The 18,858-nt window shown below is 48.5% G+C and overlaps 1 protein-coding gene across 1 annotated transcript; it reads right to left on the bottom strand.

Moving 5' to 3' along the window:
- Window positions 1-14,848: 14,848 nt before the first annotated feature.
- On the bottom strand, window positions 14,849-16,429 carry LOC122210719 (lymphocyte antigen 6H-like). The gene is made up of 4 exons (XM_042923583.1): window positions 16,326-16,429; window positions 16,118-16,174; window positions 15,782-15,901; window positions 14,849-15,487 (listed from the first exon to the last, which is right to left on the bottom strand). Exons 2-4 carry the CDS (start codon window positions 16,167-16,169, stop codon window positions 15,231-15,233), a joined length of 429 nt encoding a protein of 142 aa, XP_042779517.1. The 5' UTR covers window positions 16,170-16,174; window positions 16,326-16,429; the 3' UTR covers window positions 14,849-15,230.
- Between the last annotated feature and the right edge of the window lie 2,429 nt (window positions 16,430-18,858).

The following is an 18,858-nucleotide window of genomic DNA, read 5'->3' on the forward strand; positions in this document are numbered from 1 at the left end:
CCATCCGTCTTAAGTATACTTAGCAGAATTTTAACTTAGAAACCTTAGTCCCCAAGGAAAACTTAGGAACCAATCATAAACTGTTACACCAGCATTCATTAGATAGCGAATTCATGAGTCAATTAAGCACAAAGCATGTTTTTCAATAGACCCAAATAGTCTTAGTTTCTCTGCAATAAGTCAAAAGCAGATAAACCTTATGTTTAGTAATCCATGCTTTACTAAAGCACTCCGTTCGGTTTGGAAAAGACCTAGATGTCCAAAGAATTTGCTTTCATTTGTCATGCAAACTTTAAAGCAAAATTTTAAAGTTTCAGGTTACCAAAGACTTTGGAAGCTATCTTAACAATTACCCATGAAAACTTTGAGAGAGACAAAATTAACCATTATTTTAAGTCATCTTTTTGCCAACAAATTGTAACAGAGATAACATGAGCTTATTTGACCTTTAGTAAACCTTGGTAGAATAAAAGTTTCGTATTTAATGCTGATAACTCTAAAGATAAGTCTATCTTAATTAAACCAGCAAACTTAAATTAGTTTAAACAAATATGTTCAACTTGGGTCCACTTAAAAGACAATCTGATCCCCGTTGTCCGTTTTTGCCTGGGACACTGTGGGCAAATCTGAAGTGGGCGGTCCAAGGGGTGCTCTTTGCTCCTTGACGTTGAGGGTGGGAGGAGGAGCCAGGGGTGCCTGAGACACTGAGGGTGGTAAAGGAACCAGTTATGCAGGCTGCACCCAAGGTGGTGCAGAAACAGGAGGAGGGGTAGGGAGAGCAGAAGGCAGAAAGGGAAAATTTCCCAGTTCTAACCTTGTCAGCTCTGTCAGAGGCACAGATGCCACGGTTTTTGTTCTGCCAAAGTGGAAATAGTCCATGTCAGGCTAGAGAATACAGGGAACTTTCCCGAAACAAATGGAGTTTCAGTGGTGGCTTGGGAATATTCCTTAAAGTCCCCTTCCTGAGGTAGACTAATCACAGTTGGCTCCAATTATCATAGTCATTAACCCAGGAGATGAATGAGGGAGAGGTCCTCACATCTATTAGGGGTAAGAATAGAGAGTCAGTGTTCCCTTTATTGGGATGGCCTGTGTTTCCTCCAGCGACCTGGATTTACTTGGACGTCCAATATGTCTAAAGGGGGTCTATTAACCTGGTTGGTCCTTAGGCACATTCTGCAAGAGGACCTCAGGTCCAGATCCTCATACCTCTGTCCATTTGCCCTGTTTGCTGAAGAAGAGATCTAACTGCTAGATCCTACTAAGGCCATGCAGGGTTACAGGGAATCAGTCCTTTCCTAAATTTTGCAATCCAAATTGTTCCCAGTGGGTTAAAAAGGCATCCCAAGGGAGAGTCCTTGGGGACTGAGGAGAAGCTCCCATGCTCCTCCTAGAGAGAAAAGTAAAAAGAAAGGAGAAAGAAGGTCCATTACCCCTGAAACCGCCCCCCCCCCAACTCTTGGGTGACATCCCATGGACAGGATATGTCAGAATTTCCTGGTGTCAAAGTGACCCAAGGCGTCCCTCGAACAAAGCCACTATGACCACCGACCAGCTGACTGAGGGTCCCTGAAGGGATGCTAGGGTCCCCCCGCTTCCCCATTGCATTCTAGACTACAGATGGGTGCCTGGCATATGGACCAAAATATTGTACCCTGAAGCCCGTGCCCTAAAAGGCAGTGCCTCAAAGAACATGCCCTGATTACCTAGTCTTTGAAGAGCATGCCATGGGAGCCATGCTTTAGTTTCTTGAAGCTCTGCTGTTTTTAACCCATGGAAAACACTAGAAAAGTTTTACAAGGGGGAATTACCCAATTTTGTAATTTAAATGGCAGTTAGTAGGGGACATTGACCAAAAGCAGTAAAGGCAGAAATCCATCATGATCTAAGCGAATGAAAGCACTAAATAAATAAAGGCAAGAATAAAGAGAGGGCATCAAGTTTCTGGGTCTTATTACCATTCTGGCCAGAGTACTAACTTCCAGCCCAAAGGCAGGCTTTCTCCTCCCTGTAGAATAACCATGGGCTAAAGGATTGCAGCCTAAGCAAGCAACATGAAAGTGTTCCAAAAAGACCATACTCCTCAGAAAGCTGCTGCAATGAGTGTAAAGGAGGAAAAGAACAAGTATACTCGACGAGTTTGCACCAAAGGTCAAAGTCCAAACAAAAAGACTCATTGCCCCACGTTGGGCGCATATGATGAAGTTTTAAGGGGAGTGATGGGGTGGTCCGGAGCTGATGACCCAGAAAGAATTCTGTATCATCAAGAATTCTTGAGGACATATTTTGTGCAAAAAAAGGTGGTTTTATGAAAGCCTGGGGACAGGACCCGTGGGCAGGAAAAGCTTCCCTGGGGTGGTGACAGGTCACTCATTATATACCCTCAGGTGGGGAGGGAGTCAGGGATAGAGTAAGTCTCTAAGGTATTTTGGAAGCAAGGTTTCCAGGACCTTGAGGGGCTAGGACAATGCCATTTATTATCGCTTCATAAAACCTCAATCATGAGACATTTCAGATGTATATCAGGGGCCATAAACCTGGAGTATGATTGCCAGCATATATCCTGGGGCAGTAGAGATAAAGGAAGTTGACTTACAGGGTCCTCCAGGTTAGGACAATGTTAAGCCAAGGTTCCCTTTTGCCCCAGCAAAGTGTCATCATGAAGGCAGCTGAGCTCCTAGAGGGAGGCCTCTCTGCCTGTTTCAAGGACTTGCCAATGGGCTGTAGTCAGTAAGGGAACTTAGTTTTTATTTGCCTTAGTTTCCCACATCGCGATGGCAAGCACTTAAGCCCCTTTCCTTTGTTCTTGGGCGGCCAGGAGTGTCTGAGGAATATCCCACAGATCCCACCTAGGGGGTGCCATTCTGTATTTTTCCCTCAGCTTATCCTACACTCCCTCATCATAATTCACATGGCACTGTTTTCTGGGTTGGCAGGTTTTCTTTTATTTTGCCTTATTACATTTTATTTAAGTAATCTGTATACCCAATGTGGGGCTCCAACTCACGACCCCCACGATCAAGGGTTGCAGGCTTCTCTGACTGCAGGCCAGCTGCCCCTTGGCACAAGATTTTAGTTTTAATTACGTTTCCCAACATGGCTGTTTTGCTGTCGGGCATGAGTGAGTGTTCACAAAGGTCATCACGGCCCCACTGATGACGGGGCATAAGGCAAGCTGACACCCTGCAAACACCCCTCCCCAGGTGCTGTCCTTGTGACACTCCTCGTGCACTCCCGGCTGCCCAAGAACAAAAGAAGGGAAAAAACCAATGGTTAAGCGATAGAGATCACAGTCCGGTAGGACCTGAGTCCCCATCAGTTTACAGATGTCTTAGTAAATTCCAAGAAGGCAGTCTTATCAATAGCCTCATCTCCAGAAAACTATATGATGTGGGAAACAAAGGCAGAAGGAAATGGCAGATAGAACTAACTCTCCTTAAAATCTGCAGCCCTTTGACAGATACTTAAGACCAGCGGAGTGAAACATTTCTCCAGGAACTCCCTATGTCTTAATGCTAATGCTTTGCTAGAAGGAAGAACAACCTTAGCTTGCCCATAGCTAGGCCTCCAGTACCTTCCGCCTCCTCTATAGCACAGGAGAGTCCTTCTACCTCCTCCAACCCCATAGTATGTAACCTGTCTCTCCTCACAGCCTCACTGCAGCTTTCTGCCCCCAGGTCCCCGCGGTTTAATAAAATCACCTTTTTGCAACAAAGACGTCTCGAGAATTCTTTCTTGGCCGTCAGCTCTCGACCCCCACCATCCCTCCAAAACCCCACTAACACCAGTAAGGCACTGACTTCAGCTCCTGGTGATGTGGAAAATGTCGCTAAAGAGGACTCCCAAGATACTGGAGGCCTGGCTATTGTCAAGCTAAGGTTGTTTTCCCTCCAGTAAAGTATTAGCATTAAGACAGCAGGGAGTTCCTGGAGGACACTACACTCTGTATTCGCCTCAAGTATTTATTTGTCAGTGGGCTTCGGGTTATAAAGAAATTTAATGTAGAGGCACCTGGGTGGCTCTGTCGGTTAAGCATCAACTCAGGTCAGAATCTCCCCGGTTCGTGGGTCCAAGCCCCGCGTCAGGCTCTGTGCTGACAGCTCAGAGCCTGGAGCCTGCAGCCGATTCTGTTTGTCTTTGTCTCTCTGTGTCCCTCCCCCACTCGAGCTCTGTCTCTCTCTCTCAAAAATAAACATTAAAAAAAATTTTTTATAGAAATGTTGTTATTTACATTTCCTTCTTGCCTGCGTTCCCCATGTCACTATGAAGGAGAGGGTGGTGTTGGGGGTCCAGGAAACTGAGTCTCTAGGTTGCTGGAGATGAGGCTATTGACAAGACTGCCTTCTTCTTGTAACTTACTGGAGACTTAGGTCCCGCAGGACTGTGATCTCTATCAGTTAACCATTGGTTTTTTCCTTTCCTTTGTTCTTGGGCAGCTGAAGGTGCACAAGGAATGTCACACGGACCCCACCTGGGGGGAGGGTTGCTAGGTGGCAGCTTGCCTTATGCTCCCTCATCATTTGCACACCTAGTTCCTGCTCCGGAGCCCCCTCATCCTGGCTGAGCCTGGAGGCCCCTTTCTGGGACAAGTTGGTCCCTTCCGCCCCCGGTCCCCTTCCTTTCCCCACCTGACCACTGATCTTGGCTCACTGAGTGCTGTCTGGCCGTCAGTGGGGAGGAAGGGTGGGGGGCTTCACCAGTCCCCCCAACCCCTACTTGGTGTGATTTGATGTGGGGTCCAGAGCTAACGGTCAAGAAAAAATTCTTGAGACACTTATTGGTGTAAAAAAAAGGTAGTTTTATTATAGCACAAGGACAGGAGCCCAGGACAGAAAGAGCTGCAGGGATTGTAAGGAGAGATTGGTTATATACTTTTAAGGGGGGGAGGGGGGTAGAGACAAAGGAAGTTTCTGAAACGGTTTTAAAGAAGACGCAGGATCCTGGAGGCCTGGCTTTCATCGGGCTGAGCTTGTTTTTTCCTCTAGGGAAGCATGAACAGTAAGACAGTTGGGGAGTCCCTGGAGGAATGTCTTCCTCTGCCCCCCTCAAGTATCTGTCAGTGGGCTGCAGGTTCTAAAGCAGATTAATTTTATCTACATTTCTTTTGCCTTTGTTCCCCACATCATTCCTCCCCTGAACAATTTTGACCCTTAAATCTTTAAGATTCCTGAGGGCGGAAGGTCTCTGAAACAGGGTGCTGTTGAAAAAACCACCAGACACCGAATAGAAGCGAGGCAAGATTTTATTCACGGCCGGGCCAAACCTGATCTCCTGATCTTTTTTTTTTTTTTAATTTTTTTTAACGTTTATTTATTTTTGAGACAGAGAGAGACACAGCATGAACGGGGGAGGGGCAGAGAGAGAGGGAGACACAGAATCGGAAGCAGGCTCCAGGCTCTGAGCCATCAGCCCAGAGCCCGACGCGTGGCTCGAACTCGCAGACCGCGAGATCGTGACCTGAGCTGAAGTCGGACGCTTAACCAACTGAGCCACGCAGGCGCCCCCCTGATCTCCTGATCTTAAGGAGAAAAGTGCAGAGAATGGCCCCGAACAAAGGCAGCCGTGAGCTTATATGGATTTTAGCAAGTCAGAATACGTCATTATTTGGTTAACCAATTACAATTTACAGCATTTCATGGTAGCCAATTATATTGTGACACACAGACGTTAGTTTTGGCGGGAACCTATCAATTTAAAAGTCTTTGTCCTAAGAGGGTTTAAAATGACCAATCATAGTTAGACACCTGAGATGCCGTAGGTGAGTACATGACGTTTTACATGTTGGTCTTGCCTAGGCCAGATCTTGGTAGAGGGGGAGGGGAAGCGTTTTCCATCCTAAGTTATCTATTTAGCAAGCTGGAGAGGTCACAGAAGTGAGATAGGGCGGTTAGTAATTTCCAATCACCCTAATAGGGAACTACATAAGCCTTTTATCTCGACTATTCATGAAAGGTGAGTTTAAGCCAAACTTACATATAATAAGCTTTCTGATATCTTATAAGTTGACCTATTACAGTCTCATCTTCTGTAGCTTCTTCCTATTGAATAGGGGTGTAGAGATGTCCCTACCTATGGGTCAACACTGGTCAGTTGGAAAATATGTGTCCTATCTCTATCTCTAAGAGTTACCAAAGGCAGAGGCAGCCATTCCAAGGTGGACAACATATGTGAACCTCCCTTGAGTAGAAAGGATCATCTGTCGGCTGGAAGTTATGGCAGGGAAGGAGTCTTGACCCTAGGCAGAGAGATGCCAGAAAAGACAACAAAATATTATTATTTCAATATCATAATATTTTTATGAGAAAAAGAAGCCCAATAAAAAAGGCCTTTAATAGTTGACAAAAACCTTCCTCCAGTACAGGGTTTTAGCCAATCACTAAAGGAAAGAGAGAGATCATTTAAAGTGCAGATTTTGAGTATTTATATCTTTTAGCAATCCTGTCATGTTTTTGTGATATCAGGAATGTATATACAGCGTTCTGTTTTTGTGCTAGCAAGTACATGTTCCACCTTGTTAAAATATCTAATGCCATTTTGAGAGTCATTTAAGGCCTTAATTGTGTGGCAGGTGGTATTAGCCATGATATATTCGGTTTTGTTTTGTAAGCAATCGGGTAATGAATAAGAGGCACCTTTATGGAAACAAAAGAAAAATATAAGTTAATAGTTGGAGCAAATTACAAACACAGTGTCTTGAGTTTTGAGCGCTTAAAATCTAATATCTACAAAGATGGGTTATTGGAACACATTTTCTCTCTATAACCACCTTCATTTTTAAACAGAGATAACCAAATCAAGACTAATTTGTTTGTAAAAACAAGTCCAGTTTTAACAGACTTGGCTTAATTATTTGCATACACTCAGCAAGAATCACGATTGACCACATAGATCTTTTAAAATCTGCTTTGCTGGAACTTTTTATGAGAAATCTAGATAGAACTTTTAGTAGTCTCTCTATTCAGAAACCAAGCCAAATATTTGCCATCAGGTATTTTGCCTGAAATACCTGTAGATTTGGGGAAATTCCTCTTCGTGAGGTCCCCAAACATCCTGAGGTTCTTGCACCTGCCAGGAAGGGACCTTCTTTACTCACCTGGTAAGGCTGCTGGGAACTCTGGAAGCAAGGTATCAGGCCAACATTTCCAAGGGGCTTTATGGCTCCATGTTTCATAAAGTCAACCTTAGTTCCGTAAAGCTGTCTGGTCATATCTGAGTCTATGCATGTTGCTCTCAAATACGACACTTCAGTCAAAGACTTGGTAGAACAACCAGTGTTTCCAATGGTTTCCGGTTACAAGAAGAGGTTCTTATTGAACTTAATGCAAATAAATGTAATTGCCAAAGAAAGAATACTCATTGACACTTTTTCAGTTTCAGAGGGTTCAGGTACAGAAAAAAGTCAAACATTTCAATTTGTTCACAGAAGAATATTTTATCCTATTTCTGTGTATCATGGATAACTTAAGAGAAAGTTTTCTTAATCTGGAAGAGCAAACATTAGAGAACCAGAAATATTTCAAAAAAGAGTCACAAAACCATAATCTTGTTCCTCAGTTCATTTAGTCCCATGTTGCTGATTCTTTTTTTTTTTTTAATTTTTTTTTTCAACGTTTTTTATTTATTTTTGGGACAGAGAGAGACAGAGCATGAACGGGGGAGGGGCAGAGAGAGAGGGAGACACAGAATCGGAAACAGGCTCCAGGCTCCGAGCCATCAGCCCAGAGCCCGACGCGGGGCTCGAACTCACGGACCGCGAGATCGTGACCTGGCTGAAGTCAGACGCTTAACCGACTGCGCCACCCAGGCGCCCCCCCATGTTGCTGATTCTTGTTCAGCTTCAATGCAACTTTTTAGTTCTGGAAATTCATACCAAATTTATTTGTTTTTTTTTTTTAAGTTTACTTATTTATTTTGAGAGAGAGAGCACGAGCACGGGAGGGACAGAGAGAGAATCCTAAGCAGGCTCTGCACTATGAGCGCAGAGCCCAATACTGGGCTCCATCTCATGAATCATGTGATCAGGGCCAGAGCCAAAATCAAGAGTTGGATGCTTACTGACTGAGCCACCCGGGAGCCTCCCTCCTTTTTTTTTTTTTTAACCAGTTTTAAAGATCAAAAAAACCCTGATTTTGTCCAAAGCCCTTTTTTATGAATCTCCTTGAAGATGAAACACATTTTGCAAGAGAATAAGAATAATAACAATAAATGACAAAAGACTCAAAATGGACATGGTGATTTTGAGGTCATAATATAGCTGACAAGGAAATCTCATTATTTCTGTGATACAGAACGTTTCAATAATCAGAATATCGAGTGACGGCCTCATACCAAAGCATATTAAAAGTTTAGGAATTGCATGTAATCTCAAGAATAGTTATACTATTTACCTAAATGCAATCTAAGCTTATTTGTTTAACAATGCTTCCAGAGTCACTTCCCATACCAAATAAAAAGACGGAATTAGTCAAAAAGACTTCATTTACACTTTACATCCGGGAAGTTTGTTTAAGAACCTCAGAAAGTTATGAAGCACATTTCTGAATAGGATTACAGATCTTTACAAAACTTAAAAGTTAATTATTTATTTAACAGAAGTGGATTTATTTAATCCAAAGGGAAATATGTAGGGCTATATAGTTGTTAGCAAAACTTTAACTCCCTTAATATAGAGAGGTTTTGACCATCTTAAGTAATCAAAGACCTGCTAAAGGCAAAACATAGAAACTTGGGTTTTCCCAGCAGACAAAAGAGAAAAGAGAAATTTATTTACATTTTTTTATCAAGAGCAGACCAATCCAAGAAAACTTCGTCTTTTTAAGAGAAAGAAAACAGAATTTCAGTCTCACGCCAGTGTACTTTTATTTTTTTTAATGTTTATTTTTGAGACAGAGAGAGAGCATGCGTGGTGGTGGGCAGAGAGAGGGGTGGAGAGGGTCTGAAGGGGACTCCGCACTGACAGCAACAAGCCCAATGTGGGGCTTGAACTCACGAACCATGAGATCATGACCTGAGCCAAAGTTAGATGCTCAACCAACTGAGCCACCCAGGCGCCCCACCAATGTACTTTTAAAATCCCTCGATTTCAACCTCAGTCCTGATGATATATAAAATTTCTTTCCAAAGATTTCCCTCCATAAACCTTGTATCACTTTTTCATTCAGAGTTGTTTCCCTTATCTCCAACAGTCTTAACTACAGTTAGCAGAATTTTAACTCTCAGGAAACTTAGTCTCAGTGAAAATGAAGTAGTAACCAATGGTGAACTGTCAAAATAATTTTTTTAAATAAATCTGAAATTTATAAATACACGCCACAATTTTCAAAACACTTTTTTTCCAAAAAAAAAACAAAAAAAAAACAAAAAAAAAACCACTTTTTTTCCATAGTAAAATCTTTCAATAAAGCACAAAGCATCTTTACCAATAGACCCAAGTATTCTCAGTTTCTCTGCAATAGGAAGCCAAAAGCACAAACCTGTGTTCAGTGATTGATGCTTTAGTATTTTATCTCATTTGGGAAAAACTTAGACGTGTCTAATGAATTCATTCCAATTTATCATCCAATCAAAACTTCAAAGTTCCAGGTTCCCAAAGACTTTGAAAGCTTTGAGACAAAATTGACCTTCATTTGAAGTCACCTTTTGGGGAACAAATTGCAACAAAGATAACACAAGCTCATTTGACCTTCAACAAGCCTTGGTAGAATAAAAGTTTTGTATTTAATGCTGATTGATGTGGGGAACAAAGGCAGAAAGACATGTAGATAAAATTAGATTTCCTTATAACCTGCAGCCCATTGGCAAATACTTGAGGCAGGCAGAGTACGATTTTCCTCCAGGAACTCCCAACTGTCTTGATGTTAATGCTTCGCTAGAGGGAAAACAACCTTAGCTTGACACTATCCAGGACTCCAGGATCCTGGGGGTCTTCTTTAGCATATGAAAGTTGCTTTGGACACTTCCCCTTGCCTTTTCCTCCCCCAACTCCCAAGTATATAATCAGTCACTCCTCACAATCTCGGGACAGCTCTTTCTGCCCTTTGCGGCCTGTTCCCGTGCTTTAATAAAACCACCTTTTTGCACCAAAGATGTCTCAAGAGTTCTTTCTTGGCTGTCAGTCCCAAAACCAAGCACCCCAACATTTTCCACATTACTGATAACTCTAAAGTCATGTCTATTTTAATTAAACCAACACACTTAAATTAGTTTAAATACAGAATTTTGTTCCACCTACGTCCACTTAAAAGTCAATTTGTTTCCCATTGCTAATTTTTACCTGGGACATCGGTGGGGAAATCTGAAGTGGGAAGTGTAAATCCAAGGGGGTGCTCTTTGTTCCTTGACAGTGAAGGGAGGGGAAGAAGCCAATGATGCCTGAGGCATGCAGGATGGTATAGGAGCCAGTTGTGCATGCCACACCCAAGTGATGAGGAAACGGGAAGGTGGGGAGGCAGAAGAGGTGAGGTGCCACCAACAAGGCTGGAGCCAGATAAAACCCCAGAGGGCAGAGAAGGAGGACTCCTGGTCCTAAAGCTCATCAGCTTGGAGAAATGAAAAGACAGGTTTTCTTTCCACCAACAAGTGGAATTTAGCAGTCCACGTCAGGCCAGAGAAGACCAGGAACTTCCCTGAAACAAAGGGAGGTTCAGCAGCTGCTTGGGAATATTCCTTAAAGTCTTTGTCCTGAGGTAGACTAACCAGAGACAGTTGTCCCCAATTACCATAGCCATTAAGTTGGGAAATGAATGAGGGAGAAGCCCCCACATACAAGAGTTTCCTGGGTCTAATAAGGAGGAACAGTAAGAGAGAGTCAGTGTCCCCTTCATCAGGGATGGCCTGTGTTTCCTCCAGCAACTTGGGTTTATTTGGAAGAGGCCAGTTTATACAGTTATCATCCAATATATCAGGAGAGAGCTTCCTAGCCTGGCCTCTGCAAGAGGCCTTTATCAGGGTCCTCATCTAAAGCTATGAAGGCCTGGACCAAGGGTACCTCTGTCCATTTGCCCTGTTTCCTGCAGAAGAGATCTAACTGATCGATCATACTGAAGCTGAATGTACCATTAATGGGCCATTTCCCTTCATCTCCTAAGGAATACTGAAGCCATGCATTCTGATTACAGAAAAATTAAGTTTTTTCCCTTAAATCTTGCAATCTAAATTGTTTCCAGGGGGTAAAAGGCATCCCAAGGGAGAGTCCTTGGGGCCTGAAGCAGAAGATCCTATGCTCCTAGAAAAATAGAGACCAGGTGGTGTCCCATAAAGGATAGGTCAGAGGTTCCTGGTGTCAAAGCGAACTAGGGGTCCTATGACCAAAATCGCTATGATCACCACCCTGCCCCAGAGGAGGGATGCTGGCATCCCCCTACTTCCCCATTGCATCCTAGGCTACAAATGGCCACTGGTGTATAGACGAGTTACAGTGCCTTGATGAACCTGCTGTTTTCAACCCATGGAAAACACTAGAAAAGTTTTACAAGGAGACATTACCCAATTCTGTAATTAGTAGGGAACATTGACAGAAAACAGTAAAGATAGAAATCCATCATGGTCTAAGTGATGGTCTAACACATGGAGTCTTTACAGCCAACTTCCTAGGAAATGGTCCCCAGTTGGGTTTTAATTCAATCTGGCACTGGTTTCGGCCAGCTCCCAGTGGAGGTCTCCCAGCCAGAAGAGACTGGACCACAGAAGTGGAGTGGATCACATTTGACCAACGAGGAGGAAGCTTCACACAAGGGTGTTGAGATTGGCAGCCGTCCTGGTGACTTAGGTGGCTGTCCAGTGCCCAAGACAACTTTGCATAAGGACAGGAATAAAGACAGGGCATCAAGTTTCTGGGTCTTATTACCATTCCAGCCATGGTACTAGCTTCCAGCCAAAAGCATGCTTTCTCCTGCCCGTAGAGTAGTCACGGACTAGAGGATTACAGCCTGAGCAATAGACATGAAAGTGTTCCAATGAGACCATACTTCTGGAAAAGCCCCTGAAATGAAAGTAAACAGAGAAGAGAGGAAGTACTCACCAAGTTTGCACTGAGGCTTGGAGTCCAGATGAGAAGACTCAGGCCCCACGTTGAGCGCCAAATGATGTGGTTTATGTTTGAACCCGTGGGCGAAAGGCCAAGAAAGAATTCTTGAGACGTTTTGAACACGAAAGGTGGTTTTATTATAGCACAGGGACAGAAAGAGCTGCCGTGGGCAGAAAGAGCTGCAGAGATAAGAGTGACTGGTTATACACTGTTGGCGGGGGGGGGGGGGGTGGGGGGGGAAGCAGGTAGAGACAAAGGAAGTTTCCAAAAGGATTTTCTTATGTTGAGGAAAACTCACAGGATCCTGGAGGCCTGGCTATTGTCAAGCTAAGGTTGCTTCTCTCTCTAGTAAGGCGTTAACATTAAGACAGTAGGGGGTCCCTGGAGGAATGTCCTCATCTTCCGGTCTCAAGTGTTTGTCACTGGGCTGCAGGCTATAAGGAAGTTTAATTTTATCCATGTTTCTTTTGCCTTTATGAGGCACAGACCTTACATGTGAACCACCCGAACGGACCAGGGCAGCATCTCTGGCTCTTTGTCTTTGCCACAGACTGGCTGAGGCTCCCTGTGCCTCCCCACATCACACCCTCTCCTGGCCTCTGCCTCCACCCCTGGAAATGCCGGGCAGCTCTCTCAGGAAGGGTAGGCTGTGGCCAGGCTCTCCATGACCTTGAGGGCTGACTCCTGCATTGTTTCTGCATTGGCATTCCCTTTCTGGCGGAGATTTTATCTCCTCGCTAGGAAGCCTCCTCCCCCTTCAGGGAATGGTCAGGGAGGTGGGGGAGGCCAGCAGCCCTGATCCTCTGGCTCTGGGTGGGCTGGGGGTGGCCCCTCGCCACACTGGGTGCCCAGCCTCTTGGCCTGCTGCCTTCCGGGCTAAAGGATCCCAGATGTCTTGGGGCTCCTCACCATCCCTCTGTTGCTCAGGCTGGGCCAGGCCCTAAAGGGTGGGAGTATAGTACTGAGGAAGAGGGTACCGGAGGGACGCCGTGGCCTTGTTCTCGCCCAAGGCCCACCCAAGAGTTCCACTTGTGTAACACGCCCTCCCCAAACACGCACGTAGCACGCACAACACGCACGTGACACCCACCCACACCCTGCACACGACACACACAACACACAGGCATACGATACGCATGCACACCAGAACCATACACCGCTCACGTGCAGCATCGCACCCATGCACGCACCACACATACACGTGCACGCTGCCCCCCGACACCTGGCAGGCCAGGAGGCCTTCCTGCCGAGTGTGACTGGCAGCTGGGCCGTGGAGGCAAGCGAGGCCATTCACCCATTGCACGGAAAGGAGAGCGGGGTGCGGGACAGGGGACACTTGTTCCTAACTGTGCAGAGGGTCCAGGTGGGATAGAACTGAATCCGGGACAGACAGAAAGAGCCACTCTGACTCAAGTCGGTCAGCTTACCCCAGGCCACTGCTATTCGAGCCCGTGCCCAGCGGCCTCCCTCAGATAGGAACACGTTCAGGGTGGGCTGGGGGCTATGGAGTCGGACCTGGGACCTCGCCCCTTGTGGCGCCTGGAGGCCCCGGGTGAGGAGGCTGGGGACCAGGCCGGGGGTGTAGTGCCTGTTCCAGGACTAGGCTCTGGCCCCCAGGAACGTCTGGTGTGCAGCGGGGACCTTGGAACAGGGTCTGCGTGCAGCTCTGTGAGAGTCAGTGCTGATTTCCTGTTTTTGACCCAGGTTATGTAAGAAGTTAGTACGCGGGGAAGCTGAGTGAAGGGAAGATAGGAACTGTGTACTATTTTTGAAACTTCTTTGTGTGAACTGATTTCAGAATGAAAAGCTGAAACGTTTTAAAAGCAGACTGAGCCCTGCCCAACCCTGGTCCAGATGGGACCCGGGGTATCCTGGAGAAAACACTTCAGATGGATGAAAACTCAGATTGCAAATGGAGAACTTAACAATTTTAAGAAAAACCATAGGAAAATCTCTTCATATAGTAACAGAAAATATTTTGAAGTAACCCACTAATACATTTAAGAATATTAATGGTGAAAAGTTTGCCTGTAATCATGATACAGCAGTGAAAAAAAGACACATACTAAAATACTTTCAATAATCAGTACTAGTTATCAAGATGGACCGATTAAAAAGCCCAAGGAAATTAACTGGCAGGGAGGCACGGACTAGCGGCTCTGGCTGTGGCTGCTGCAGAGGGATGGGACCCAGTGTGCCCCGGGGGGGGGGGGGTCACCAGAGAGTAGTCACAGGGGCAGGCCAGAGATGTGGGCCCAAGGTCACCCAGGGGACAGCGTGGCAAGGTCAGCAGTCTGGAGACTGGCCCACCAGCTGTGGTTCTCCTAACTCCTCTGCCCACAAGCACCCCTGTGCCCCACGTACGTGTCCTGGCTCCGGAGCCCTCCCCCATCGCACTGTGGGTGGGGCGTGTAGGGTCAGGGTGTGTGGGTTGAGAAGGTGTGAAGGAGGGAAGGAACCAGCCCAGGTCCCCTCTTCCACCACCACCCCCTGCCTCTGCTGAGGATTCCCCCTGGCACAGCGGCCATCAGAGGCTCTGGGAAGAAGCCTCCCTGGGAAGTCCCGGGTAGGCCCCCGGTGGGGCGGGGGGGGGGGGGGGGGGGGGGGAGGGGGGGGGGTCAGGTCAGGGAGGACGCACTGGACGCTTCATGGGGAGGAGAGGAAGCCACCACCCAGCGGTGCAGGGCTAACCCCAGGTCATAGCCCCTGGGCCACGGGCGCTTGCCTGGCTGAGGCAAAACCAAGCAGAAGCCGAGTGTCCCTCCCAGGCAGGCCACAGGAGCCACCCACCCTGCCCCGCGGGGCGAAGCAAGCAAAGAACGCTGGGGTGTTGAAAGCGTTTATTCTCTTTCGGTCCTGGCTGGCACACCATTAGCGGGCCCCGGGCTGCGCTGTGGGCTCCGCTTTCCTGGGGGCCCCCGTCCAGCCGGGGCTTAGCGGCCTCTGCATCTTGGGTCGGTGGTCAGTCGATGGTGTTTGCAAAACGGGACAGACTTGTTGGTGCGGCAGGGCCCTGGGCGCCTGAGGCCGGGGCGGGCCAGGTGGGCGGGCAGGAAAGCCTGTGTGCGGGCGAGCGTGCGGGTGCAAATGTGTGTGTGTGGGTGCATATGTACGCGTGCGTGTGTGAGGCCGCGAGCTTGCTTAACGCGCAGGTTGCAGGAAGCTCCGGCACGCCGGCGGGCCTGCCGGCCGACCTGCAGGGTGCTCACGGCAGGGTCCGGAGGAAGGCGGGTCCTAGGCTGAGCAGGAGCCCTCCCGCCAGGGCCCAGGAGCTGCGCGCCATCCGGGCCACCCCGTTACAGAGGTCCTTTTCACAGCACGTCACCTCCTGCACTTCGAACTTAGTCAGGACCCCCTGGCTCAGGCTCTCAGGGTTGGTCATCTGTGAGAGCTGCCTCATAATCTTCGTGGCCACCTCGCAGGAGGGGGCGCAGCCCTTGTGCTGGGAGTTTACCTTCTTTCCTGGGGGCAAGGAGGGAGGAGCGTGGCAGGGGAGCCCCCTCAGGTGGCCCGGGTCACTCATCCTCTGGGGGCACGAGGCCCTCCTCTGCCGCAGAGTCCCATCCGGTCCCACCAGGCCCCCACACGCTCCCCTGGAAAGCCTGGGGGAGGCCACCCCTCAGCTGGCAGATAGGGACACTGAGGGAGGCTGGAGGAGGTCCCCTGCCATACCTGCACCCATCCGAGAGACTGGGAGGCCTCAGGGCAGAGCTCCCTGAACCGCCCGCCCGCATCCTCTGGGTGCTGGAGACTCACCACTGCCCAAGGTCACGGTCATGTCACTGTTGAAGCAGACGCCGGACATGGGACATTGGATGGGCTGGCACTGGCTCGTGTTCTCCAGTTCCAAACAGCTGTAGCACTGCAGGCTGAGGACTAGGCCGGTGGGGAGGGCGGGAAGGCTGGGTTTAGAGCCCCTGAGGCCAGAACCATTGTGGGGGGGCCGGGACCGTGTCCTGGAGGACAGACCCCTCACATGCACAAAACCACACAGCCTCTCGTGGTGGCGGCAGAGGAGGGGGGTGCTACCCATGGTCCCCCCCGCCACCCCCCACCTCCCGGTGCAGACCCCGCCGGTGCCCTGATGCTCACCACGCTCCCAGCACAGCAGGAAAACCAGCAAAACCAGCTGGAGGCCTCTCATGGCTCCTGGAAACAACACGTGTGGGTGGGACCCTGGGGGCACCCCAGGCTCAGGCTCCTACCTCCCAAGACCCTGGCCCTCCCTGGATGACCCCTCCTGTGCCTCCGCAGGGATTCAGACGGGGATACAGACGGGGCTCCTTCCCGCTTCACTCACCTACTAACGTCAGGCTCCCTTCGGGTGAGCAGGCATCTGGAGCCTCTTCCCTGGTGGCCAAAGAACTTGTTCTCCAATCTGTTGGCGCCCCACCCAGAGGAAGCCGGGGCCGGGCTCTCCTGTCTCCACCTCTTCCGGGAGTTCTAGCTGTCAGACCCCAGGCAGGACCCTGAGTCCCAGATCAAGAGGGGGTGTCACCTAGCTGACAAGCAGTGACTTTGTGGAAATTCCAGAAGGAAGCTGGGCGCCCCTCCCTCCCCCCTGCCCCGTTTCTGGCTCCACCTTCAGAGGTCGTGTGTCTCCCTTCCTCCCCCAGTCCTCCCCACCCCCCCATCCCACAAGCCTGTCCTGTCTTGCATGCATCGTCCCCAAAAAAGTACCCCCCAAAATCACAGAAGCAAAAAGAAAAAATATTGAACGTTTCAATACATTGTTTTTCGTTTTCTTGCTGCACCTGACTTCCATGTAGTAATGGGTGTCGAGCAGCTCATTTTTATGGCCTCTTCACCTTGTACATTGATTCTTAGGTTGAACTTCTCATTTATATAATCTTTAAAAAAAATATTTATTAATTTATCTTTGGAAGAGCAGGGGAGGGCCAGAGAGAGTGGGGACAGAGGGTCCGAAGCAGGCTCTGTGCTGACAAGCTGACAGCAGTAAGCCCGATGTGGGGCTCGAACTCACGAACCCCGAGATCCTGACCCGAGCCGAAGTTGGACGCGCAGCCAGCTGAGCCACCCAGGCACCCCTAAATTCACATGATCTTAAACATCCAGTAGATGTAACATTAGCTTATTTGACTGGCAAACTCAGATAGAATAAATTCAAAACGTATGCTTATGTTCTACTTAGTGATGCGAACTCAGGAGACATAGCTGTGTTTCCTAAACCAACGATATCCAATCTTATTTACCCAAGATTTACCCAAATCACATAAACTTGAACAGCATTTGGTTGGTTTCTAAAATTCATAAGAGTTTTAGGGATGTTTTGTCTATGTGAGCACTCACTGACCTCTAAGCAAATTAGAACAATCCTCTCTACAAGAGTTTATAAATTATTTCGATAGTCTTATCCAGAGGCAGGAGAAGATCATATATTCACGGCACAGTGGACACAGAAACATCCCGGAAGACACAGATAGGTGCGGTATAGCTTTATTCCAAAATGTTAGCAGGTGAGGCATAAACAGAGTGACAGAAAACTCTCTGGTTTATATAAAAGAGTTGGTTCTTACCTTCGCCCCACTTTCTAGTTTTCTCTGAACTGCGTTTCTGTAGAGGAGCCCGTGTGAGGTCACCCATCGGTGATTGTGGAACACCCCTTGAGATTCTCTCCTGCCCCGATGTGTGGTCTCTCATGGGGACTGTGGATTACACTTTGGTCGAGGTGCTGAGGGGTCGCCAAGCAGCCCTCCGGTGTCTCCAAAGCTCCTCTGGGTGGATAACACTGTTTCCAATTAGCCTCTCAGCCTTAGTGGTTGTTGTCGGGGTTCCTGCGTCCCTGAGGGCCCCTGGGGGTGGCAGGTGGCCTCAAGTTGGAGCGACCGTAGAGGCTGAGTGTGGAGTGGAAGGGAGGCGGAGAGGAGGCCGGAGGACGCGAAGCAGGACTCTCGGACGCTGGCGGCAGGCTGGTGGTGGTGAAAGGAGGCACGGGGACAGACAGGTCCTGCAGAAACTAATTTGGGGAGATCTTCCGTTTCTTCAGGAGGTCACCGAAGGTCCAATTATCTTAGAAAAAACTTGCCAACAGGGAGGAAGTGGACAGCTAGCCCCGTCGTGGCAAGTGTAGAAGTGTGCAGAAACCGGGGGCGGGGAGGGGCGTTCAATAAAGGAAAGTTCCAGCAGGGCCTCTGCCAAGAAAGAGCATCCTGAAAAGCAAGGGACTGAACTTCATCAAGTTAGACTCCAGGGTCAAGCTCCCATGTTCTGAACCGGTGGGGGGGGGGGGGGGCTGTGACAGGCCCTGTGGTGGTGTCCCTCCCACCCTGCTCGCTCCACTCCATACCTTAGCCTTCAGTACAGGAGCCCCTTGTCCACAGGGGCCAGCTCCAAGACGCCCAGGGATGCCTCAACACGGATAGTACCAACCCTTGTATGCACGACGTTTCTTCCTGTGTGTACATACCTATGAGAAAGTTTGATTTACAACCGGGCACAGGAAGAGATTGGGCCCCTAAGTGAGAAGAAAAGGCAGCGACGAGAAGTATACCGTCGTGGAAGTCGCGAGAACCTGCGCTCTCTCTAAAGCATCCTGCCTGCCCCGGCCCTTCTTCTCGTGAGCAGGTGAGATGACGGAGTGGCCACGTGGCCCAAGGGAGCGAGGCGAGGGGGAGGACCATCCGCCCGCGGGCCGCACGGGTGACGGAGACCGCGGGTGGTGGAGACTGGGCAAAGTGAGACCGCAGACAAGGGGACCGTTGCACCTCATCGTGTGACTGTCTGGGGACGGGGCCCTTCAAGAAGTCGTTAAGTCGTTAAGTCGTTAAGGGTACATGAGGTCCTGCGGGTGAGCCCTAATCCGATGTGACTGA

The sequence above is a fragment of the Panthera leo genome, chromosome F2, assembly GCF_018350215.1.
Source record: "Panthera leo isolate Ple1 chromosome F2, P.leo_Ple1_pat1.1, whole genome shotgun sequence".
In the NCBI taxonomy this organism is placed as follows: Eukaryota; Metazoa; Chordata; class Mammalia; order Carnivora; family Felidae; genus Panthera; species Panthera leo.

Excerpts from the sequence above, each read along its gene's own strand:
- LOC122210719 (XM_042923583.1), bottom strand. The coding sequence starts at position 16,169 with ATGAGAGGCCTCCAGCTGGTTTTGCTGGTTTTCCTGCTGTGCTGGGAG. Across the intron at positions 15,902-16,117 it reads CCTGCTGTGCTGGGAGCGTG|TCCTCAGCCTGCAGTGCTAC; the intron begins GTGAGCATCAGG and ends CCACCGGCCTAG. Across the intron at positions 15,488-15,781 it reads GACCGTGACCTTGGGCAGTG|GAAAGAAGGTAAACTCCCAG; the intron begins GTGAGTCTCCAG and ends CCTTGCCCCCAG.